This window comes from Danio rerio, chromosome 20 (assembly GCF_049306965.1).
Source record: "Danio rerio strain Tuebingen ecotype United States chromosome 20, GRCz12tu, whole genome shotgun sequence".
In the NCBI taxonomy this organism is placed as follows: domain Eukaryota; kingdom Metazoa; phylum Chordata; class Actinopteri; order Cypriniformes; family Danionidae; genus Danio; species Danio rerio.
This window is the reverse complement of record NC_133195.1, coordinates 51,191,882-51,219,072: the sequence shown is the minus strand read 5'-3', so window position 1 is coordinate 51,219,072 and position 27,191 is coordinate 51,191,882. Positions and strand designations below refer to the sequence as shown.

General features: G+C 38.5%; 1 protein-coding gene and 1 long non-coding RNA gene across 4 annotated transcripts in view; one reads left to right on the top strand and one right to left on the bottom strand.

Annotated features, from left to right (window-relative positions):
* Positions 1 to 27,191, bottom strand: part of LOC141379463 (uncharacterized) — a 47,835-nt gene that overhangs the window by 4,098 nt on the left and 16,546 nt on the right. The window contains exon 4 of one of the 3 annotated variants that reach the window (XR_012396121.1): positions 3,532 to 4,567. The exons of the other annotated variants lie outside the window; for them this stretch is intronic. This is a non-coding gene — a long non-coding RNA (uncharacterized lncRNA). Of the gene's footprint in view, positions 1 to 3,531; positions 4,568 to 27,191 lie in introns of those variants that run through there. 3 annotated transcript variants of the gene reach the window in all.
* The window catches only part of gareml (GRB2 associated, regulator of MAPK1-like), a 33,383-nt gene continuing 8,770 nt past the window's right edge, over positions 2,579 to 27,191 (top strand). The window contains exons 1-4 of the mRNA XM_002665782.7: positions 2,579 to 2,827; positions 12,657 to 12,797; positions 17,750 to 17,880; positions 19,335 to 20,459. Coding sequence (XP_002665828.1) covers positions 2,716 to 2,827; positions 12,657 to 12,797; positions 17,750 to 17,880; positions 19,335 to 20,459 — 1,509 coding nt within the window. The 5' untranslated portion in view covers positions 2,579 to 2,715. The remainder of the gene's footprint in view (positions 2,828 to 12,656; positions 12,798 to 17,749; positions 17,881 to 19,334; positions 20,460 to 27,191) is intronic.

Below are 27,191 nucleotides of genomic sequence, written 5' to 3'. Positions count from 1 at the left end.
TCTTCACTGAAGTGGACATTGGGTTCATTTCAAGAGTTCACACTTAGCTGTTGGTTGATTATAAAGCTTGTTTGGCTTGTTCTGTCCCGGGAGAGAGCCCTGAGCTCATAAGATCCTCGAGCCTGGGGCTCCCTCCAGTTTGCAAGGCGAGAGAGGAGTTTGAGCTCAGGTAGATCTGGAGAACTCCCTTCCTCTAGTTGCTAATGAACAGACAGTGATTGCTCTTAAGAGATAACTACTAACTAGGAGCATGTCTATGGTGTTGATTTGGATTAATCAATTAACTAAAGTTGCATGTTTTTGGACGGTGGGAAGAAACCAGGAAACCCGAGGGAAACCCACGTGAGCACGGGGAGAACGTGTAAACTCTGGACAGAAATGTTTTCTGGCTTAGTAAAGACTAGAACCAGTGACGTTCTTGCTGTGAGGCAACAGTGCTAACCACTGGGCCACCCATCTAGGAGAGGAGGAGGAATAGGGGTGGAAGAGGGGATTCTTTAAAACGAAGATGGCTGTTATGGAGATTAGGGTATTTATAGTGGCTTAGGAATCGTCTGATTGGTGAATCATGAATTGAATAATGCGGGACCGGCCGCATGCAATTATAAGCACGTGATCGTCTAGAAATTAGTTCATAAATAAACTTCACCTGCAGAACCCATCAAGATACCTTGTGGTAAGGTATGAATACAATTTATTTCATGAACAACATTACAAACGACGATCCTAAACAACACCCTAGTTAAGAAATATAGCCAAGGGAGGACTCTGGTTTCTTTATTTATTTAATTCGAGTATTATTTCTTGTCGGCTTAGTCCCTTTATCAATCCGGGGTCGCCACAGCGGAATGAACCGCCAACTTATCCAGCAAGTTTTTACGCAGCGGATGCCCTTCCAGCCACAACCCATCTCTGGGAAACATCCACACACACATCCACACACACACACACACACACTACGGACAATTTAGCCTACCCAATTCACCTGTACTGCATGTCTTTGGACTGTGGGGGACATCGGAGCACCCGGAGGAAACCCACGCGAACGCAGGGAGAACATGCAAACTCCACACAGAAATGCCAACTGAGCCGAGGCTCGAACCAGCAACCTTCTTGCTGTGAGGCGAACATGCTACCCACTCCGCCACTGTGTCCCCAATTCGAGTATTAGAAAATGACAATCCAGCACAACACTTATACACTATGGATAATTTAGTTTATAGCGCATGTGTTTGGACTATGGAGGAAACGGGAGTACCCAGAGGAAACCCACACCAACACGGTAAAAACATGCAAACTCCACACATGGCAACTTGCCCAGCCCAATAGTATCTGGATGCAGCCTGTATGATGCAAGCTGAGATTGCACGACTCAGCGATGCATTCTCAGACACAATGCACTTAATGGAGTGAGTGATGTCACTGTGACGGGTAAGGTTAGGGGTGGGGTTAGGTGAGTGCATTATAAAGCATTGGAGAATGCACTGCACCAGGTCTGCAGCCAGACCCTTCTCGCCCAGCCGGGACTCAAAACGTTTTTGCGGTGAGGCGAGAGTGCTAACCACTTAGCCACTGTGCCGTTATGGTTAAGCTGTCCCTTTAAATCTTATTATAAAGTTTTCAATGGCTTAAATATTACATCACTGTTTTGAACCCAACAACTATTCAAATCAATGACTTAAAAACAGAAATCGTTCACACAGTAAAATAACTAAACAATCATTTCATTATATTAGTGTCAATATAGCCCTGTTACTAATGTTTTAAAATGGATATTTAGAAAGGTTCCCAGTTCTGGGTTGCAGCTGGAAAGGCATTTGCTGCGCAAAACATATCTGGATAAGTTGGCGGTTCATTCCGCTGTGGAGACTCCTGATAAATAAAGGGACTAAGCTGAAGAAAAATGAATGAATGGTATTTATCATTCAGCCTATATTGTGTCAGGCTGTTTTAATTGCAACAGTATAACAAGTTGTGTGTCTGTGTGCCAGATGTACAAGGTCGCGTGGTAAATAATTAAGGTCATTGACGTGAATGCTCTTAAGTCAACAATACCCCACCACCACCCCCTAAAAACTCTTTGTATATAGCTAATAATACTGAAGAAGGTCCTGATAGTTAACACAAACATTTAAAATCTGTCATCATTTACTCTCCCTTTACTTGCTCTAAACCCTCACGAGTTTCTATCTTCCCTTGAAGACAAAAGAAGATATTTTGAAGAAAGCTGAAGACTTCTATAGTAGGCTAGCCTATTAGTTTTTCCCATGGAAGTCAATCGTTACAGGTTTTCGGCTTTCTTTAGATTTCAGAACATCCTCTTTTGTTTTCAAGAAACTCATAAAGGTTTGACACCACTTGAGGGGGAAGTAAACAGTGAGTAAATTGTCGATTTTGGGTGAACTATCCCTTTAACCAAATACTAAACAATCACACTAGTAGGTTTTTAACAAATTAATTTAATTTTTTTTTTAGTCAAACATCCCGTTAAAGTGATCTGAATCTCCTAATTCAGCCTCTTTTTAAGTCTGGTGTTCCGGTGTGCGCGCGCGTGCACGGCGGGAGGAGTGTGTCGCGCGCATCGGCGGGTCCGGTTTTGGTCACATCACTTCAGGAGTTTCTCTCGCGCGTTACTCTTGATCATGGCGCCTCCTGACACCGGTTCCGCTCGGTTCCCGTGATGCCCGTGATGATGATGATGGTGACGGATGAAAGATGGAGAAACTATCCGCGAGCATTACCGGACTCTCGTGGAGCTCCGTGTCGCTGCCGCTGGACGTGATCGTGAGCAAATTCCGCTTACCGACACTCGTGCGGCTGAGCAACGGTAACAAACCATTCACTTAATTTATTTTACGATTTTTATTAAATGATACACATTTTAATGGCAGATAGGAACATTTAAGAAGTACATTTAGGAGAGTTACAGATTTTATTTGTATTTTAGTCACTTTACAATGAGGTTTCATCAGTTGATGCTTTTACTAACATGAACTAATGATGAGCAATACTTGTAAAGCATTTATTAATCATAGTTTAACATTGATTAATGCACAATTACAATGTATAAACAAAGGAAAACAAAGCACGAGAGTGTTTAATGTTAAAGTATTTGTTAAATCAAAGTTTGTGGATTTATAATCAGTGTTTGGTGTAATTAGAAACAAAGTAATTAGTTATTGTAAATAAATTACTTATTCGCTGAAAAAGTAAGGGATTACATAAAATTTTAGATCTTGTACTTGTCTAAAATACTCAATATTTAATATTTCTGTATAAATCAGTCTAGCGATCAGAGTAATTGTATTGTTTTTGTTATACAAATATATTTGGCAGAATGATTAAAATTTTCAAATAAATAGACATCTGTTTGACGATTGCACAAGAAGAAACAATTCATTGAGTCAGAAATTAATTACAATATCATATATGTGTGAATTATGCTGTTATAGCTTTCTATTTTGATACATAGGATGTTTAACTTTTATTTTTAGTTTAGTTATTTAATACACACTCAAACATTTTTTTTTTGCTTGTTCAAACTACTTATTTAAAATAAGCTGAATCAACACAATGCTTGACATTTAATTGAGACAAATTTTTTTATGTTCAATCCACAAACATTTGTTAAAAGTGTTAAGTTAACTTAATCAATTTGGATTGGAACAACATGAATGAATTGTATGGAACCCTGCATTTTTTACAGTGCATTTAAAAGTCCCTGTTTGACTCGAATTTAAATAAGAGTTTAACTTAAATCCTCCAGTTGTTGAGATGTATAGGCTTTACTATAAAGTCAAGTAACTAAACTAATTATTAAGTAACTAAATCGCTTTTCGGACATTTAAATGTTGTAATTAATAAACAATTACATTTCTGAAGCAACTCACCCAACATTGATTAAAATACATCAAATAATTCGAGAACGTTGAGCTCTGACTTTGTAAACTAACCTCAGAAAGACTCGGGATAGTTTTAAAATCACATATTCTACCCAGATGAAATGATTGTAACTTTAATGAAGGGTTGTGTAAATGTTTGTAACACAGACTCCTCAGTGAAGTGTGTAGTTGATTTGTGCGTTGGCTAAAGGTGACGGAGTGTGTGTTGTGTGTTAAAGAGCTGCAGCTCTTTTCATATGTTAATGTTGTAATGTGCTGCAGTGTGTGTTGAATACTAAACATCCTCCTGCAAGAGAAACTCCAACACTCGCAACTGAAGAAGGAGAATGCACAAATAAACTCCTATCAGTGTGACTGTGTGAAAGTTTGACTTTATGTGATTGGGGAAAGAAAGTTTAATGAGTGCTCGTGTGGGCGACATGGTGGCTCAGTGGGCAGCACTGTCACCTAACAGCAAGAAGGTCACTGGTTCGAGCCTTGGCTGGGCCAGTTGGCATTTCTGTGTGAAGTTTGCATGTTCTCCCGTGTTTGTGTGGGTTTCTTCCGGGTGCTCTGGTTTCCCAGTGATGGGTTGCAGCTGGAAGGGCATCCGCTGCGTAAAACATATGCTGGATTGTTGGCGGTTCATTCCACTTTGGCGACTGCCGATCAATAAAGGGAGTAAGCTGAAAAGAAAATGAAGGAATGAATATTGAAATAAACACGGGTGACATGGTGGCTCAGTGGTTAGCACTGTCGCCTCACAGCAAGAAGATGGCTGGTATAAGTCCTGGCTGGGCCAGTTGGCATTTTTTTGTGGAGTTAGCACGTTCTCCATGTGTTGGCGTGGGTTTCCTCTGTGTGCTCAGATTTCCGGAAAATGACAGTGTATGGGTGTTTCCCAGTATTGGGTTGCGGCTGGAAGGGCATCGGCTGTGTAAAACATACTGTGTGCTGGATAAATTGGCGGTTCATTCTGTTGTGGCGACCCCTGATAAATAAAATGACCAAGCCGAAGGAAAATGAATGAATGACTGCTTGTATGACTGAATGAGAACATGTTTTTAAAGGTGACCTAGTATGCCAAAATTACTTTTATAAGGGGTTTAAGCACAGTTGTGTGCCAATGCGTGTTAAAATAACCAGTCTCTTATAGTAAACATTTATAAAAACATTTTGACATTCACGCTTAGCACATGTAATCAGTGGTGGAAAGTCCCGCCCATTAGTGACCATCTCTCCCTCATTAGCATAAACAGCCCTGAGTGAGAAGCAGCCGTCTACCATTAGAGTTTTGAATCTGCCTCTATGCTGACACATTTTGTTTGTCATTATTTTTTGCTTTGTTTCTAAATATATTTCTGTTGTTTCTCTTGGTTTTACTTCTGTTTTTATAAATTTCTCTTTATTTTTACTAAATATTACTCTGTCTTATGTACTTTGGTCAGTCTTGTCGCTGTTTTTAAATGTGTTTTATAAACAAAATAAACTTGAAATTGTAGCTCCGCCCTCCTTTGAATGGAGAACAATCTCATTTAAATTTAAAGCGACAGTCACTAAAATGGCACAATTTGGATCAAAGCCTAAAAGGGGCAGTTCCAAAGAGTTATAAAACATTATTAGTTAAAATAATGAAAATTAAAATTGTTCTCCGAATCTAAAATGTAAAAAAGTAATTGAAATAATTAAATGTAAATAGTTGTGTTTTTACTTTAGATAATGTAAATGTCAACTAAAAGTATTTTATATAAGTATTGTTATAGATTTTTAATGGCACTTAAGGACATCTTACAAAGACAAAACATTGACAGTGAAATGAAATCAAAAAAACCTGCATGAACAATTTACAAATTAATTTAAGTTAAAATTAAACCTAAAATAAAGGTAAACTAAATATTCAATATAAAAAATTAAAGATTTAAACTAATAATGGGCGGCATGGTGGCTCAGTGGTTAGCACTGTCACCTCACAGACAGAAGGTCACTGGTTCGAGTCCTGGCTGGGCCAGTTGGCCTTTCTAGAGTTTGCATGTTCTCCCTGTGTTGGTGCTGGTTTCCTCCGGGTGCGCCGGTTTCCCCCACAGTCCAAACACATTCGCTATAGGGGAATTGAATAAGTTAAATAGTCCGTAGTGTATGAGTGTGTGTGAATGTGTGTGTGTATGGGTGTTTCCCAGTACTGGGTTGTGGCTGGAAGGGCATCCGCTGCGTAAAACATATGCTGGATAAGTTGGTGGTTCTTTCTGCTTTGGAAATAGAAACTAAGCTGAGGGAAAATGAATGAAAGAAAGTAATAATAAAAGCCATAATCAAAAGTACTAAAACAAAAGTAATGTCAAGGGACTTTTAAAGTGCAATAAATACATTAATAAATATGAAAATAGTTTTAACACCATATTAAAATAAAGATTTATTATGAATATCTGTCATGTTGACTGTAGTGTTTATTTGCAATGTTCAGCTCATGTCAGCTTGATTAGATGCTGCACAGTAAATAAATCCATAAATTAACAGTTTCACGCATTTTGTTATTCATGTTGTTATTAGTTTCACTTGTTAATGCATTTCAATTGCGTCATGAGACCTTAAACGTTCTTCTAACAACTTTTGATGTTGAAAAGTTTGAAATTTTTTTTCTTTTATTGACTTTTTAAATAGTCTAAAGTTATATATTGTCTCCAATAAAATATTATATTAAAAATATTGTAAAGTTGTATATTGTTGGTGTTGTAAATTACGGTACAAAAACGAACTGCTAATAAACTGCCAATACTATGTCTGTTATTTTATGGACTTAATTCTGAATATAGTATTTATAAGGGCTGCACAATATATCGTTTCAGCATCAATATTGCAATGTGATCATTCACAATAGTCACATCGCATTCGAAAGCATATGGAATGTTGGATTAATGCAACCCAGGCTCACTCTGACTATGTGGCCCTATATAAATTTCCGGAGATCATGAATTATGTAGCCAGAGATACTTATGGGAGCATTTCATTTCTAAAACGAACGATATGGGTCGGTATGACAAAGTTAATTTTCACCAGCTGACGTTCGAGTCCGGCGAAGAGTCTGGTAAGGTAAAAATGGAAGCCAAAAAATAAAATAAACATGTAAATAACAGGGTAAGAATGTGGTAAAATCTGAAAACGTGGTAAAAATCAGGTTAGGGCTTTTCTTTTTCTGGATTGCTTTTCAAAACACAGCGGTTGGGTTTAGGGAAGGGTGTGGGCGGGTTAATCGGTCATGTCATGTTATTTTGATCTGCTTATCCGGGGCTGGGTCGTGGGGGCAGCAGTCTTAGGAGAGAACTCCAGACTTCCCTCTTCCCAGACACTTCTTCTAGCTCCGCTGGGAGAGATCCTGAGGCGTTCCCAGGCCAGCCGAGAGACATAGTCCCTCCAGCGTGTACTGAGTCTTTCCCTAAGCCTCCTCCTGGTGGAACATGCCTGGAATGCCTCCCTAGGTAGGCGTCCTGGAGGCATCTGAAACATATGCCCGAGCTACCTCAGCTGACTTCTCTCAATGTAGAGGAGCAGCAGCTCTACACCGAGCTTCACCCGGGAGACAGAGCTCCTCACCCTGTCTATAAGGGTGTGCCCTGCCACCTTGCGAAGGGAACTCATTTCGGCCACTTGTATCCGAGATCTTGTCCTTTCGGTCATGACCAAAAGCTCATGACCATAGGTGAGAGTAGGAACGTAGATTGAGCGGTAAATTGAGAGCTTTGTCTTTCGGCTCAGCTCCTTCTTTGTCACAGCAGACCGATACATCGACCCCATTACTGCAGCTGCTACACCACTTCGCCTGTCAATCTCATGTTCCATCCTTCCCTCACTCGTGAACAAAACCCCAAGATACTCTAACTCCTTCACCTGGGGTAAAGACTTTCCTCCAACCTGAAGATGGCAAACCATCTTTTTCCGGTGGTGCACCATGGCCTTTGACTTGGAGGTGCTGATTCTCATCCCAGCCGTGTCACACTCGGCAGCAAACCGCCTCAGCGCATGCTGAAGGTCCATGTTGATTGAAGTTAAGAGAACAACATCGTCAGCGAATAACAGAGATGAAATCCTGTGGTCCTCGAACCGGACCCCCTCCAGCCCAAGGCTGCACTTGAAATTCTGTCCATAAAAATTATGAACAGAATTGGTGACAAAGGGCAGCCCTGCCGGAGCACAACATGCACTGGAAACAAGTTTTACTTATCGCCAGCAATGCGAACCAGACTCCTACTCTGTTCATACAATCACGAGATGGCCCTTTGACCCTATACTCCAACAGGACCCTCCACAGAATGCCAGGAGGGATACGGTCGAATGCCTTCTCCAAGTCCACAAAACACATGTGGACTAGTTGGGCATACTCCCATGAACCCTTAAGCACCCTGGCGAGGGTATAGAGCTGGTCCAGTGTGCCACGGCCCGGATGAAAACCGCATTGTTCCTTCTGGATCCTAGGTTCAACCATCGGCCAGATCCTAATCTCACGTACCCTGGCATAGACTTTTCCTGGGAGGCTGAGGAGTGTGATCCCCCTATAGTTGGAGCACACCCTCCGGTCCCCCTTTTTAAAAATAGGAACCACCACCCCAGTTGCCCAGTCCAGAAGTACTGTCCCTGGCCTCTATGCAACATTGTAGAGACGTGACAGCCAAGACAGCCCTTCAAGAACAGCAGGCACATGTGCGAGAGAAATTTGAGATCTGTAAAAGCGTACACAGCTGCCTCTATAACTAAAACTGCAAAAAACGTAGCTCCTGGGATGTATTTCACTCTCTCCAGAAATGTATACAGGGGTACGTACTCAGAATTAGCCCTGGTTGCGTAATCCAATTCATAAGCGTAAATAAACTGACAAAACCTGTGAATCATGAAATACTGCACCTGTGAAGTAACGGATTAGACAGTGTGTGTGTAGGAGGATCAGCGCAGACAGCAGTAATTATACACAACAGACAATCAGTGAGTGTGCACTCAGGACTCGCTCTCTGTCTAAAGCGTCTTTGTTTACACTCGTTCTGTTAATGCCGGATCAATAGAGTTGAGCTCTCTCTCTGTGTGTGTGTGTGTGTGTGTGTGTGCTGCATCTGATGCTGTTTGCGTCTCATGGCTGACCTCAGTTTTTCCCATAAACCCAATGTGAGGAAGTTCAAAGAGCTCATTTGATGTTTGTGGTTGAGCTCTGATGTGTGTGTGTGTGTATCTGTGTGTGTGAGTGTGCCTGTGTTTGTGATCATGTTTATCTGTGTGTATGAGTGTGTACAGTATGTGTGTTTGTGTGTGTCTGCGTTTGTCTGTCTGTGTGTGTTTGTATCTGTATGTATGTGTGTGTATGCGATCATTTGTATGTGTGTGTGTTTGTATCTTTATGTATAAAGGTGTGTTTGTGTGCGTTTATTTGTGTTGTGTGTATGAGTGTGTGTGTTTGTGTCTCTCTCTCTGTGTTTGTCTGTATGCGATCATTCGTATCTGTGTGTATGTGTTTGTATCTGTGTGTATGAGTGTGTGTTTGTTTGTGTAGGTGTATTTGTGTTGTGTGTATGAGTGTGTGTCTGTATGCGATCATTTGTATCTGTGTGTATGAGTGTGTGTTTGTTTATATAGGTGTATTTTTGTTGTGTGTATGAGCGTGTGTGTTTGTGTCTCTCTGTGTGTGTGTGTCTGTATGCGATCATTTGTATCTGTGTGAATGTGTGTGTGTTTGTTTGTGTAGGTGTATTTTTGTTGTGTGTATGAGTGTGTGTGTGTGTGTGTGTGTGCCTGTGTTTGTGCGGGCCTGTATCTGTGTGTGTGGCTGTTTTTGTGTTTGTGTCTATTTGTATCTGTATGTATGAGTGTGTGTTTGTTTGTGGATGTGTTTGTGTGCATTTGTATCTGTTTGTGTGTGTGTATGAGTGTGTGTATCTGTCTGTGTTTGTATGTCTGTATGAGTGTGTGTTAGTGTGCATTGAAATTCCCATGCTACACTGAGCGGCTATTGCTATTTTTCATGTACACATTGCGATATTGATGCTCAAATGATGTATGGTTCAGCACTAGCATGAACATTTAATTTCCCATGTTACCGAGCAGCTGTTGCTATTTTCTATGTACAAAGTGATGTATTAGTTCAATAGGCTGAACTAAAGTGTTATTGTCAGAGCAACGCATAATGTAGAAGTATAAATGTACAAGGCATGTGCTAGGGCTGCACGATACTGGAAAAAATCTGTCACTGGAACATTTTGTTTTGCTGAATAGCTCTATTTGGAAAGATTTCATTCATTTAGATCACATGTGTCAATTACAAGGCCAAATGCGGCCCGTCAAAACATTTAATCAGGCTCGACAACAAGTTTAGGTAATGAAGTTCAAGTGGCCCGTGCTCACTTTAAATATTAGGACTGTGACAATTACGATATTGAGACGCAGGTGGTGCTGTTGCGCTTTACCCTACTCACTAATTTAGACGTTAGCGTAACGTTATACTACATGTAAATAAGGTCAAATATTTCTGGGACTAGCACAATGTCAAAAAAATGTAAAGTAGACAGCGAATATCGACAATTTTAACTAAGGTGAAATAATCATGTGAATAAATGTTCTTTATAATGAAGCTGACCAAACCATCCTACAGATCCCGCCTCACAGACCACCATATTACATCTGTAATGAAAGTAGCCATGGCACAGGACATTACACCTAGAATAGATAAGATTGTTTCTATGAAAAGATGCAGGATGTCTGGTAAAACTCCCTAATTTCCCTAGGTTTGGAATGTAAGCCCAGTGCAAGTGTCCTTTGAAGCAAAATAATCTAAATAATATAATTTCTTACCATGTGTTTATATAGGCTACCATTTATCTATAATAGCCCACTAATAAATATATTGCTTTAATTTTTTCCCTCCGAAATAGTGATGGGAAGTTTACTGACTTGTATCTGTGAGTCTTTTTTCGAGTCATTTCATTCATTTGGTTCAATTTGCTAAAATATTGTTAAAATGTTAAAAATTGCTTCCAAACACATTTACAACTAGCCCAAAAGGATGATCACAAGACAAATAAGTCATAAATAGAATACTATAAGGAGGAGAAAATAATAATTCAATGTTTACCAGCTCTTGAAGGTATTTTTGTCTCTTTGCTCAGCTCACCTCTTCATGTCTTCAAATGTCAGTGGTTTGTTCACGTTACACTGACAGTCACATATAATCTTAACCAATGTACACAGTCTGAGCCGATAGGTGACATGATAATTAGTTCACCTTTCAATTCAATTCTTTTTCCGGCTCTAAACACATTTGATTGGCCCGTGAAGAACGAATGACTCAAACCTGATAGAGGAGTCGAGATGAATGGTTCAATTCTTTTTCCGGCTCTAAACGCAAATGAATGGCCTGTGAGGAACGAATGACTCAGACCCGATAGAGGACTCGAGAGGTGGACAATCAATTCTTTTTCCGGCTCTAAACCCATATGATTGGCTTCAGCCTTTCCGCGCTAAACGACTCAAAAGACTTGAAATAAACGATACCACCTGCACAAATGTGCGCATGCGCAGATGAACGAATCAGTCCCTCAGAAGACTTGTAATTCCAGAGTCATATTGAAGATTCGTTCAAAATGAATGAATCGTTCATGAACGACCCATCACTACTCTGAAATCCACAAGTTATGTTGTAGGCATTGACAATTGACATGGATCATTTCATGATTAGGTTGCCTTTTTAAAGCTAAAAGAACAAGTGCAATAATTAAGAATAAATAAATAAATTAATAAAATAAATTTAAATAATCAAAAACAATATCAGAAACCATCTGTTGTTTGTTACAATGTGGTATATCGGTTGTTGGCGTTTTGTTTTATCATCAGTTTTTTTCTGAATATGAAATTGTTTTTAAAGTAGACTAATGTTCTATGCCAGCCTACTGTACAGTTTCATGCTTATATTGGTTAGAGATCTTATTTCATGTTTAGAGAAAAATCCTGCTGTGACACAAATTAAATGTAAAACCTTACTATTTTGATAAATGTGGTTTAATGAAGTGTAAGAGATGTTATATAGTTGTCAATACACTTTTATTTTCTCCAATAAATAATTTATTTAAAAATGTGTATGTACGGCGCCTGATTTTACTCACAACATTCAGTGCGGCCCTTATCAAGTTTAGATTTGACACCCCTGATTTAAATCAACTGAGGTGATCAAGTGTTTTTCTGTGTGCTATGGGTTATAGCAATCACTCGACGCAGAAGTATAATTCAGCTAGGACACAATAGTGGTGGTGTTAGTGAGACCAGCAGGGGGCGCCTAACCTGTGGTCTGTGTGGGTCCTAATGCCCCAGTATAGTGACAGGGACTCTATACTGCTCAGTGAGCGTCGTCTTTTGGATGAGACGTTAAACCGTGGTCCTGACTCCCTGTGGTCGTTATAATCCCTCTGGCCTCTGTCCATCATGGCGTCTTAACCATCCCCATTTCGTAATTGGCTTCATCACTCTTCTCCACCAATCAGCTGGTGTGTGATGTGCGGTCTGGCGCAATATGGCTGCTGTCAAGTCATCCGGGTGGATGCTGCACACTAGTGGTGGTTGAGGAGATTCCTCAAAGAATATGTAAAGCGCTTTGAGTGTCTAAAAAAGCGCTATATAAATGTGAGGAATTATTATTATTATAAATAAACTACACAACAACAACAACTAACCGCCCAGCCCTGTGTGTATTTTTGGCATCAATGCTGAAGCAATTGTTTCGATCATTTGTGTATTTTTGTGCATGTGCAGGTGAGAATGTAGAAGGTTTGTCAGAGGAGGACGTGATTCTGCTTCACTCCTGCAGACAGTGGACCACCGTCACTGCCCACAGCCTGGAGGAGGGCCATTACGTGATCGGACCCAAAATAGACATCCCATTACAGTATCAAGGTACCACAACATACACACTGAAGCCTGTTGCATAAAAAGAGTTGATCAAACTCGGGTTGCAAATTAAGTTTTAAGTTGACAAATCAAAAAAAAAAAAAAAAATGCAAAACTGCGATATTCAGACTGTACTTACGCTTCCATCCACCTATTATTATGTGCATTTTGGATATGTGCATAACAAACGGTTGATAGAAATGCTAAGATGTGGATCAATTTTGAAAATGTGTATTGACAAAAAGTATGCGCATAACGGAGTAGGATGAACTTTTTATTTGATAAGAAAAGATGTGCATAAAATACGATAGAAACACTTTTACTGAACAAATTCCAGTATGCGCATTAAAACATGTATTGTGATGATAAAAATGTGTGTGAACGGATAAACCAGCAGGCTGAGCACATTGAAAAACATCTGAAATGTTGTTTTGGCCACTCTAATACACCTTAACCATCTCAGTATTAGTGTTATTATATTATTAATGATCTCCAGAATCAAGAGCGTCTGTGCTCCGCGTCTCATGCTTTTAAACGCCACTGCATGTTCACTGCGTGCATTACTTTCTGAGAGGCAAGTCATTTATTAAATGTAGACAAGATTCACGCAGCTTCTCTTATCACAGCAAATTCAGTTTTTACAGTTAATGTTTGGCGTCAGTTAATCAGGAAGTGACGATGTTGTTCGCTTTGACTCGTTGAATGGAATCACTGCTTTATTCGCACGTCTTTTATGCGATAATCCAGTTTTGCGCATAAAGTTGATAAGCATTTTTGAATTGGTTTTGATAGCTATAAACATAGCTATTGATAAGCTGCACTGTGTGAATATTCAAGATCTTTCAACTTGACACAGCATCTAAAAAACGCGGCGCTTGCGTGCACACCACTTCAAAAGTGGCATATTTAGTGTCTATACCATATTTCCTTCCAAAGTTCTGTTAGTACAAGTTAAGTATTATTCAGTTAAGCTGAGCCCAGAGCAGAGAAAAGCTAAGATATATCAGGAAAACAAAGCTGATTTTTGTCAATTACGGACACAGTGGCGCAATAGGTATCGCTGGTTCGAGCCTCGGCTGGTTCAGTTGGCATTTCTGTGTGGAGTTTGCATGTTCTCCCCGTGTTGTCATGGGTTTCCCCCACAAGTCCAAAGACATTCGCTATAGGTGAACTTGGTAAGGTAAATTGTTCGTAGTCTATGTGTCTGAGTGAGAGTGTATGGGTGTTTCCTAGGGATGGTTTGCACCTGGAAGGGCTTCCGCTGCATAAAACATATGCTGGATAAGTTGGTGGTTCATTCCACTGTGGCGACCCTAAATTAATAAAGAGACTAAGCCGAAAAGAAAATGAATGAATGGAACTATTAGAAAGACGCTCAGACCGGAGAGAGGCAGATGATTGGTTGTTAACAGTATATTGATTGTTGTATTCAAGCACTTAACTTCCCACATGCTCACTTAGAGGCTCTTCGTTACACACACATTCAGTCTCTGCTCTCTCTCTCTCTCTCATACACACACACACACACACACACACACACACACACACACACACACACACACACACACACACACACACACACACACAATTCAGTCTGTTTTATTGCATTGAGTGTTTTCATACAATAAAGACAAAGCATTCAGGCAATACAGAAACAAACATGATCATTATGAATGATTTTTACATTAAAAATTCTAAAAATGTAATAATTAAACACATGTATTCTTACCTGTACTTAATAAAACATAAAATTAAACCATTAATCATACAAAATTTGTGTGTATTTCATTCATTCTTCTTCAGCCTCATCCTTTTATTAATCTGGGGTCGCCACTGCGGAATGAACTGCCAACTTATCCAGCATGTTTTACGCAGCGGATGCACTTCCAGCTGCAACCCAGTTCTAGGAAACACCCACACACACTCATAAGCCAATTTAATTTTTGAAACAAATGAAGACAGCAGAAGTCAATGATTTATTTTCATTATTTAGCCTGACATGTTTACTGTTCTAAAATATTATAAATGGTTAAAAATATTTTTATATAAAAAAAAAACGTTTTGACAAAATTACAATTTATTAACTATTTAGCAATATAGCTTAATTGTCTTACATTCTTACAATAACATTTGTTTAAAAGTTCTCCATGTTTTATGCATACATTTATGCTGTGTATAAATTTTGTTTGTTATTGCTTTTAAAACTTAATGCTAAGGTAATTCTAATAAAAAAATATATGTATATAACTAAAGTTTGCTTGTTTTTACACATTATTTAAAATATGTTGCTAAGAAATACCTGAATTTTAATGGAGCACGTAAAAAAATCCACTAGTTGATATTCAAAGTTATGAGCGTTTTTCCATGTGAAAGTCTGAAATTTAATTCATAATGGTCTTAAAAAGGTCTTTAAAAGTCTTAAATTTGACGTGATTAAACCTGCAGAAGCCCTGTTTTTACTCAGACATTTAAAAAGATTATATTTTAGAGTAGTAATCACAATACCATCAAACCGTGATATTTTTATCAAAGGTTATCGTGCCTTCAAAATCTTAAGCCCATGCCTACTGTCATTATGGCAAAGATAAAAGATATGATTTATTAGAAATAAGTTAGTAAAACTATTATGTTTAGAAATGTGTTGAAAAAATCTTCTTTCCATTAAACAGAAATATTGTGAAAATGTACAGGAAGGCGAATAATTCTGACTGTATATACAACATAAAAAAAACATTGAGCAAGACACATTCTAATATACAAGGGCTAAAAAATAAAACTTTCTTACTGTACTACTTTGATTGGTCAAATGTTCTTATCAAACTTGTGTATTACACTTTAAAAGACAACTATTTATGAATGGCTGTCAATGCATAACGGTGCTTTTTGCCCACAGAATGCTGTAGTTACGCTATATATCCAGCAGGGGCAAATGTTTCAATCCCAGACCCTTTAATAGCGCTCTCTCATTCATAAACTCCAGCTTATCATTACCTCACCCTGACGTCATTCCCACGGGAGTCACAGAGGAGCCCGTTTACCGAGCTTCCGGAATTGCAGACATTACAGTGCTGGACTTCCTCTCCCGGGACACAAGTTACCTAATATACCCGCCACCCGCACCATTAGGTCAGGTGACCAATGAGATCATCTGCTGGGGTTTCCGGAGGCTGTAAGATGCTGAGAGGGAGGAATGAGGTCATTTGTGTCTAACGTCTTGCAGATAGACTGATAGAGTGCTAATAACAAAGATGGAATTACAGAAGGATGATTTTTTTTTTTACACAGCTGAGACATGCAGAAGATGAGAAGACGCTGATATTGTCGATTTGCACATGATTTGAAAGAGGGTGTTTAGTGATGACTCTTTAAAGACAGTGTGAGTGTTTGACCTTGATAATGTAGGGTTTTGGGAATAGATGGATGGATGGATGGATAGATAGATAGATGGATGGATGGATGGATGGATGGATGGATAGATAGATAGATAGATAGATAGATAGATAGATAGATAGATAGATAGATAGATAGATAGATAGATAGATAGATAGATGGATGGATGGATGGATGGATGGATGGATGGATAGATGATGGATGGATGGATGGATAGATAGATGATAGATAGTGATGAAATTCCATTAATGAATAAATAAATAAGACAGATAGATAGATAGATAGACAGACAGACAGACAGACGGACGGACGGACGGACGGAGATAGATAGATAGATGCTACCAAGCAAAATGTGTAATTTTGACCCCTGAACAGTGTAGCTGTGATTGGTTTAAAACAGTAGTTTTAGAGGCGTTCACATGACAGGGCAGAAGTTTTTCAATGCAAGAGATTTATTTTGTGCAAATGCAGCCAGAACAGACGAGTGAATCTCCAGAAGTGAAAGAGAGTATTTGAGCTCTGAGTGTGGTATAGGCCAGCAGAAAGAAAAGCTGTTGCTGGGAGACTGAAAGACAAAGAGAGATACGCTCTCTCACACTTTATCTGTGTGTGTGAAAATGACCTATAAGATCACACACTCATCCCTAAATGAGTACATACCATAAGCTGGGTTTCTCTCACTGTGTGTTAATGCTCATTTTGAAGTACACTGTGAGACATTTTATTGTATTTTTGTGGTAACTTACTGGCAGCACTGTTGGCAGCAAGTTACCGCAACAGCCCCTTCACAGTAGCTTACCTGCAAATGTGTTTTACAGCAGTACTTGATAGGTGCACGGTTTACCGGTACTATGCTAGCATTGCAAAACTATAGCTGCGTCCCAAATCGCATACTTGTGCACTATTCTACGCCATTTTGTAGTATAAATAGTGTAAGTAGTGTGTTCACACTGAAAACTCTAAAAACATTAAGTGCACTTTAATTACCCGGATGATGCACTCATTCAGCCGCTAAAATGAAGTGTGTAATGATGGACACTTCATTACACACTCAACGACCGCAGGTTTGCTTACGTAGCGGAAGGGGCGGAGCTATCGGACGCACATGTTGAATAACTTTATTTATTTTGGATGGTGAAAGCAAAATTCTCCTACAAGAGTGATTATAGCACCTCCCGATGGTGAGTGCGGTTATACTCACGGCAGGTATTATTTGATAATTAGGTTGTTTATTTCACTGATCTGGCAACCGTCAAACGTGATCAGGGAAACGATTTGAATTTCCGCTTAGTACAAAAAAATTAGTGTGCCATTTGGGACGACACTACATACATATACTATCCTGTTGAGTGTGTAAGTGCATAAGTACATAGTGCATGAGTGCATAGTGTATAGTGTGCCATTTGGGACGCAGCTTATGACTCCAAAATCCTGGCGGTGCCACTGTAGTTTGTAAACGGTAGTATCGTCACTAATGATAATAATAATAATTTTGACCTTAACTGTAAATCACCTCTATGGACAGCTTCTGTGTTCGTGTGTTTCAGTGTGTTTTTCTCTGTCCTCAGGGAAGTTTAAGTTATTGGATCAGGATCGGGATGTCCGTGAGCCGGTTCAGTATTTCGGAAGCGTGGAGGAAATCGCAGGAGTGTTTCCTGATCGCGTGTTCGTCATGGAACCCATCACATTTAGTGTTAAGGTAACGCCAGCATTTCACATATATAAATTTATTAGTAGTGTTGTGATTGTGCACTGAAACTATTTGCAGTTCAATTCAATATAATAAAGATGAACAAAAATTAATATTAAATATTTCTTCGGTTTCCCCCACAAGTCCAAAGACATGCGGTACAGGTGAATTGGGTAGGCTAAATTGTCTGTAGTGTATGTGTGTGAATGAGTGTGAATGGATGTTTCCCAGTGATGGGTTGCGCCTGGAAGGGCATCTGCTGTGTAAAAACATGGATGAGTTGGCGGTTTATACCACTGTGGCAACCCCAGATTAATGAAGGCACTAAGCCGAAAAGAAAATGAATGAATGAATATAGATGGTCACTGAGGATTTTCTGGGGAGTCGAACAGTATTCTGGTACAGAAATTGAACAATCACAAAGCCATAAATGCTTTTCTTACTTTGTTTTGCCTTATTTCTAGTCCAAATATCTAAAAATACTTAGATCAAGTAAAATATATAGTTTTGTTTTTAACTTGAGAAGAAATGAGTCAAAATTAATTGAGTTTTTCCCTTAAAAACAGGTGAAATGATCTGCCAGTGGGGTAATTAAAATAATCTTGTTTTGCTTAGAAATGAAGATATTTGGACTAGAAACAAGACAAAAATTCTAAGTAATAAAAACATTTTTATTTTTCTGCATAAATTGTATGTTTTCTCCATACATACAGTAATCAAATACAATTCTGTTGCTTGTGTTCAACTATAATTCAGACTCAACATTGCACATCTTGTGATGTGACTATTGCAGGTGCGAATATTGGTATATCGATGCTGAATCAATATACTGTATTAGTATGAGTGTTTCCCAGCAGCTGGAAGGGCATCTGCTGCATATTTGTCAGAGTAGTTGGTGGTTCATTCTGTAGTGGCGACTCCTGATAAACCCAAACCAAGCTGTGGCAAGGGGGCGTGGCCGAGAGCCGTGGGAGCAGAAAGAGGCCGCCGCGTAAGTGGATACACCTGCGGTGCGCACCTGCCTCGAATCCCACGGAAGGAGCTCTGGACTATAAAAGGAGGAACAATGGCAGAGGAAGCCGAGAAAGGACCGGGCCCGGACATATTTTACTTTTGCTTTCAGTTTGAAGGCAGTCTCCGTGAGGAGCTGCCGTCCGTTTGTTTTGGTTTAGACGGCAGTCTCCGTGAGGAGCATGTTATAAATAAATATTTTAAAACTGAAAGCAAAAAGTAAAATATGTTCGGGCCCGGTCCTCTCTCGGCTTCCTCTGCCATCGTTTCTCCTTTTATAGTCCAGAGCTCCTTCCGTGGGACTCGAGGCAGGTGCGCAACGCAGGTGTATCCACTTACGTGGCGGCCTCATTCCATTCCCACGGATCTCGGCCATGCCCCCTCGCCACACAAGCCAATAAAAAATGGATGAATGCTAAAACATTTGTTCCTCCCTCTTTCTCTTGCTATAGGTGGTTTCCGGGGAGTTCACAGAGGACAGCGAGTTGTATAATTTCTCTCTGCAGGCGGGAGATGAACTGACTCTTATGGGCCAAGCAGAACTGCTCTGCGTCCAATCAACTCGCGAGAAATCCCGCCTCACGGCGCTACTGCGCCGCCTGGGCAAAGCAGGAGGAGCACTGGGACGTCCAGCACGCACGAAGATGCCTTGTTTAATATGCATGAACCATCGAACCAATGAGAGCGTTAGTTTGCCATTCCAATGTCGTGGTCGGTTCTGCACGCGCTCACTGCAGGAGCTTCAGATGCAGGGAGGCGAACACACCGTACGCAGCATTATTGAACGCGTGCGGCTACCGGTGAACGTTTCTGTTCCGTCACGACCTCCACGAAATCCGTACGACCTGCACGCCATCCGCGAGGGTCATCGATATAAACTTCTTAGCATCATCAGCAAAACTGTTGTTCTCTGCTGCATACTTCGCAAAGAGGAAGTGATGCCTTCTCACTTCCTGTTATTAACGGACATGCCACGGTTTACACTTCCAGAGGGTCTTTTGCGCGCTGATGCTCCCTACCAGCAGGTGGTGCTACAGTGCGCACTGCGCTGCCAAGAAAGCTTCGATGCGGACGATTATTCGCGTGCCGTACGTGAAGTCAAAACTGATTTCTCAGAGGAATGTCTCAGTCCGAGGCGAATTCGGGTGTGTGTTCAGGGCTACGGGCGTGACGAGTTGGGGACATCCCTGCAAAGACTGTCTCTGTGTGTGTACGGAGGCGGAGCGGTCACGCACACACACACAATCTCACACGGCTGCAGAGACTCACTCGTCGACTCGCACACGCTGCCCTCTAGTGACGGCGATGGGGAAGAGCGAGAGTACGTCACGCCTGATTGGTCGACAGAGTCGCAGGAGATTCCATACGAGGAGCTCTGGACCAATCAGACTTCTGGAAGTTTTGGAGTGACATCTGAGAGCGCAGTGAAGGCGGAGCATAACCTCATATCATTTCATTCCACTACTACGTCATTGGATGGAACGGTAGGCTCCACCCACATCGCTATGGTGCAGATGGATGCAGGAAGAGTGCCAAGGGTGTCGACCCCACCCCCTGTCCCACCAAAATCTGAAGCTGTAAGTAGATATTTTATAGATTTTCAATTAAAAATGTTTTTTTTGTTAGGATCATACTGCTTTTATAAATGATATAAACCAGGGGTCACCAACATGGTGCCCGCAAGGATCACATGAGTTGTCCACGGGCCTGTTTTGAAAAAAAAAATTAGGTCACCATAGCATCACCATTAAGATTTATCTTAAATTTTTTGTATCTATGCTTTTTAAATCACACTTGCATTGCTGTAAAACTGAAAATGACATTAAGTTACTGTATAATGTATGTAAACATTTTTTTAACTATTTCAGACAAATGAAGTGTTGCATATTGATATTTATCTGTTTCCTACCTTGTTAAATAATTGATGACAAATATTGTGAGAAATCATTAACATGATCAGTGTTTTCACATACAGTAGATCAGTGGTTCTCAAACTGTGGTACAAGTACCACTAGCGGTACGCGGGCTTACTTCTAGTGGTACGCGGAGGAATCACTGAGTAATTAAAGAAAAAGTAAACACAATTTTAATCGTTTGATGCATGCAATAACACCAATGTGATCCACATTGGCTGTTCTAGAAATTCTACGATCAAAGCTCTTGTGCTTAGAATGTTTACTTTAGTGCATCGAGTCATCAGCTGCTAAAAATCAATCCAAATGACGCAGAACAAGAGATTAATTATTATTAACCCCCTGGGGTCGAAGACCGCGTATACGCGTTCTGACAAGTTTTTACCTCATTGAGCTGAAATGAACCTAAATTACACTTTCAGTTTTGATCGTACAAATAAGATCAATACATCAATCGAATCTGTTAGGTGTCTACCTTTAAATGTGTACACTCACAACAAAAACAAATGTGTGTGCTTTTGCAAAACAAGGATAATAAACAGTGTAGGCATTCTGTCTTTTCTCTCTCCGTGAACTGTTTTTAGAAACGCGTCAGTAAAATGCGCTGAAACTCTGCGAAAATAAAACACCCAGAGATGAGACACATATGATTATAAAGCTTTAAGTGTCTACTTTTAAACGCAGCTATGCATGTTGAAAACAAATATTGTTTAATAAAGTAATCAGTATGAAACCAACGCTATGTCTAGCTTCTCAGTCTGAGCTCATTAGTTAATGCGACCACGCCCACGAAGCTTTGACATTACAAACAGCCTGCATGAGGAGCGCGCAACAGTAGACGGTGTAAGGAAAACACGTCATTAAAATGAACTGAAACTCAGCAAATACTCGACAAAGAAACATGTGAGATGTTTCTAAAGAAAGCTTGATATGTCTATGTTTGCATTAACCAATTCAAGTCGAAAACAAATAATCTCCTTTCATGCAATCTGTATAAAAGTAAGGACTGGTACTGATTCTCCTGTCGCCTCATTTTATTTCCGTTTTATTTTATTATTTAACCGAACGATAATTTTTTTTGAAAAAGCTTTTATTTTGAAAAATGACAGTATTCTCTTGTTACATCTCGGTCACCTGAGCATCAAAAGTTAACCCTCAGATTAGTGAAATGAGTAAGAACTGCAGCATGGCGCGCTCGCGTATTCCAGGTATGCTCAGTTGAAAACATCTTAACTTTTTAGAATGCTGCACCTCGAGTCACGTGACACGGACCAACTGATCAGCTTCATATTTTGCATGGTTTATATTTTCAGTAGACTAATTATCTCAGACAAGCACAGAACACCCAAACACTGCAGAGCTTTTTAATTTTTTCCATAAATAAAACTTGTATCAGAGCTGCAGCAATGTTTTGTCAGCTTGACATCCTCTGAGAAAAACGGGTTCCCTACCAATACATACAAATTAATGTTTAGATTTCAAAAAGTTTTACAAATATGTCATGTACATGCAATATATATTTCAAAATTATTCATAAATTGTAGAAATATGAATATGACTCTGCCATAAACTACTTAATTTGGCCAACTACGCTACTTTATTTCAATACTGGTCATTTTGGTAGTACTTGGAGAGACACTTTTCTTTTGAGGTGGTACTTGGTGAAAAAGTTTGAGAACCACTGCAGTGGATGAATATAATTAATTATTAATAGTAACGTATAATTAAAAGTGAATTGAGAAAAATTGTTATTTAAGAAGTGTGTATCAAATTGATAGCCCTTCACATTAATCGCTACCCAAGAAGTAGTTCTCAGTTTCAAAAAGGTTGGTGACCCCTGATATAAACATACAGTTGAAGTCACAATTATTTAGCCTCCTGTGAATTTGTTTTCTTCTTCAAATATTTCCCAAATGATGTTTAACAGAGCAAGGAATTTTTCACAGGATTTCCTAAAATATGTTTTCTTCTGGAGAAAGTCTTATTTGTTTTATTTCAGCTAGAATTAAAGCAGTTTTAGGTCAATATTAGCCTCCTTAAGCAGTATTTTTTTGATTGTCTACAGAACAAACAATTGTTAAACAATGATTTCCTAATTACCATAGTTAAGTTTTTAAATGTCACTTTAATCTCAATACTAGTATCTTGAAAAATATCTAGACAAATATTATTTACTGTCATCATGGCAAAGATAAAAGAAATCAGCTTAGAGATTAGTTTAGTTATATATATATATACACATAATATATAATAAGATTTTGATTATATTTACTTATTTTTTTTAATTATATATATATATATATAATTAAAAAAAATAAGTAAATATAATCAAAATCTTATTTTTATGGCCTGAGCTTGGGTGAAACTCGGTATTACTCGGTATTTACTTGGGTAAATGTTTTGGGTAATAGTCTTTTTTTTCAGAGGTCATTCTCTTTACAAGAAAATTCTCTTTAAAGTTGATGAGTTGGCTGCGTCAGTATACTCAAGCAAGAAAATCATGTTTTGATAGTTACAGTGTTTGCATTAAACTTTAAATCATTCAATATTAAAGTGCGCAGGAAATATATTTATAATTTAAATTCATAACACAAATAAAATTTTTTAGAAAAATGACATAATATTTAAAAACTGTATTATACTATGCCATTGTAAAAAGGATAAAGCAATTTACATTTTACTTAAAGATAATGACAGTTTTGTAAAAAGTTTAAACTTTGACAAAATACTTAATGATTCTGAAATATGTGTTTTTTTAAAAATAATTATCATAAACACTGTTATATACAGTTGAAACCAAAATGATTCGCCCTTTCTTTGAATTTTTCTTTTTCTTCTTCAAATATTTCCCAAATGATGTTTAACAGGGCAAGAAATTTTCCACAGTATTTCCTATAATACTTTTTCTTCTGGAGAAAGTTTTATTTGTTTTATTTCGGCTAGAATAAAAGCGGATTTTAACTTTTTTAAAAACATTTTAAGGTCAAAATTATTAGCCCTCTTGAGCAATATCTGTTTTAAATAGTCTACAGCACAAACTATTGTTATACAATGACTTGCCTTATTACCCTAACTTGCCTAATTAACCTAGTAAAGCCTTTAAATGTCACTTTAAACTGAACACTAGTATCTTGAAAAATATCTAGTAAAATATTATTTACTGTCATTATGGCAAAGATAAAATTAATCAGTTATTAGAAATGAGTTATTAAAACTATTATGATTAAAAATGTGTTTAAAAAAATCTTCTTTCCATTAAACAGAAATTGGGGGAAAAATATACAGGAGGGCTAATAATTCTGACATCAACTTTATATATAAAAGTATAATAAATAAATATAATCTATATATATATATAATAAATATATAACCTCTTAACCTTTCATTTCAATTGCTTTAAGGATGAAAAATTCAGGATATGTTCTTGACCAGATTCGTAAGACTCATTCAGACACTTTACTAGCATTTTCCGAGTTTCTGACCCTGAGCTCAGCTGAACTGTAGTTTAGTAACCCTTTTTAGCCTCAAGAGATTCATTTTGTCTTCCTCTGTCCTTTTGCTGCGTCCCACACATAAACACACTCAAGAGTCATATGTGCATTACGGTTCACACAGTACTGCTGCACCAGACTAAAGACTAAATTATTGATACTGTTGCTTTTAAAGGCGGAATAATGAGCATACGTTTACTGGAAGCAAGTATACACACAAAACACACACTCACTGAAAGATAATCACACTTTATCTCTCATCTCAATGCCGCTTACGGTGTGTTTTTGTGTTATGTGTACAGTACACTGCAAAAACACAGTGACATTAGCTACAGTATGTTTCTATCCACGTATTTATGCACAGTTTGGAATATCAAATAAAAAATCATTAATGGAGATGTCAAGATGTGCATACATTTAACAAATGTTGATAAAAACTTAAGTCTAGCTCAAACCATATGACTTTTGACATCAGCAGACACACAACATCATAAGATGTTAAGATAAGGTCAGATTTAGTTAGCCAGCATCTAAGGACAATGTTATTTTGACGTCCAATAATGACATCAAATGGCGTTGATGTTTGGTTGATTGTAGGTTGTGTCCAACGTTAAGCCAACATCTTAAACCAACGCCACTGATTTCAAATAATGACAATTATTTGTCAGGTATGGCAACCAAAATTCAATGTCTGATAAACGTAATAGTGGTAACGTCCACACAACATCAAGCTGTAACATCATTAGATGTTGATATACGGTTGATTTTAGGTTGTGTTGGAAAGTGACCAAAATCCAACATCAAGCCAACATCTTAAACCAACATCATAATAACGTCAAATACTGGCATTTAGTCATCAGGTATGGCAACCAAAATCCAACGTCTGATAGACGTCAAAGTGGTAACGTCCATACAATGTCAAGCTGTAACATCAGTAGACGTTGATATTTGGTTGATTTTAGCTTGCATTGAAAAGTAACCGAAATGCAACGTCTGTCCGAAATTGGACATTAACATCGGCAGTGGGTTCTAACGTCAACCTGATTTTAATTTCTAAACAAATTGCAATGTCCGCACAGTGTTGGGGTACAACGTCAATCTGACATCATGACTTCCTCTGCCTGCTGGGGCACTACATGACTTGATTTTGTGTCTTTAAATCGATGTGGTTGTTTGCTGTCTTTAATACAATGCTGTTTTGATCTTTCTAAAAACACTCAATTAAATTCCATATCATAGTGGATCAGCATTATTATTATTACCTCCAGAATTATTACCTCTTAAACATCTGTGCTCCGTAGAGAATCTCACACCTCTAAAAGCCATTGTGTTCATTACATTTTCTCAGGCGCAATTCATTTATTATACAAGAAAAAAAATGCCCACAGTGGCTTTTCCTTACATATTTTTGTGCAAGTTTATTAGGATGTAAAGATTTTGGACCCTATCATACACGCGGCGCAATAAGGCGCAAAACGTGTTTTGCATGATTTGTTGCTGTTTTCAGACCAGCGCAACATTAATTTTCACATTGTATTTAACACCACATTGTTTAATAGTAAATCCATTTGCACCACTTTGTGGACTCATGGGTGTTTCGGTCTATAAGGAAGGTGCGCATTCTTGGCGCATTGCTATTTTGAGAAACTCAAATAGACTGCGCCATTGACCAATTAAAAGCAAGTCTAAAGTCCAGAGCAGAGCGCATTATTTATGCCCCTATGCAGGTCTAAACGCTTAATACACACATGATGTACAGCAATTCACAAATATCTTCATAAATGAAAAAAAATGTTAAAATGTTAAATTAACATGTTACAAAAATTATTATTTTCTATAATTCAAGAGTGCACACTTAGCTGATAATCAATACAGTGTATTTGGCATGCTGTCCCGGGAGAGAGCCCTGAGCTCGTAATATCCTCGAGCCCGGGGCTCCCTCCCGTTAGAAGGGTGAGAGGGATTTTCTCAGAGGATCAACCAAAACATTTTTCAAACATGGGACCCTCTAATAATTCATATTGAGACTAATGTACTCCTCCAACCATAAATTCCCAACCCAACCACCCCCTTTTTTATTTATTTATTTATTTTATTTTTTTGTAAATTTATTTTATTTTATTCTCATTTTATTATTATTATTTCATATCATTATTAATATATTTTTTACTTAATGCATTTCCTTCTCATAATAGTTTTTATTATGTTCATTTGTCTATTTGTCTCTGTTTCAAATTTATGTATGGTTCAAAAAAAAAAAAATCGAAATACCTTTGTCACTGAATACCTTTAATGTACTGTACCTTTTGTCAAAAACACACACACACACACACACACACACACACACACACACACACACACACACACACACACACACACACACTCACACACACACATACACACACACACACACACATGTTTGTTTTTGTGAAAAGTGGGGACATTACATAGGTTTCCATTCATTTTATACTGTCCAAACTGTATATTGTATTGCCCTCACCCCACCCCACCCCTAAACCCAACCATCACAGGAGACTGTGTGCAGCTTTACTCTCTGATTAAACTCATTCAGTGTGATTTATAAGCATTTTGAGAAATGAGGACGTCACCAATGTCCTCATATTTCACCTTCTTTTTGTAATACCTGTGTCATACCCATGTCATTATACAGATTTGTGTCCTGATATGTCACAAAAACACGTACACACACACACACACACACACACACACACAAAAGAAAAGCATTAAAAAGCCTTTAATGCTATTTTGCAAGGTATTCAATCTTATATCATTTTTGATTATGCAATGTACGGTTGTATGCTAAAGTTTGCCTGAAATAAACCTGCAAATATCAAAAAAAATTTAAAAAAGGAAGGGTGAGAGGGGAGTTCGAATGCAGGTAGGT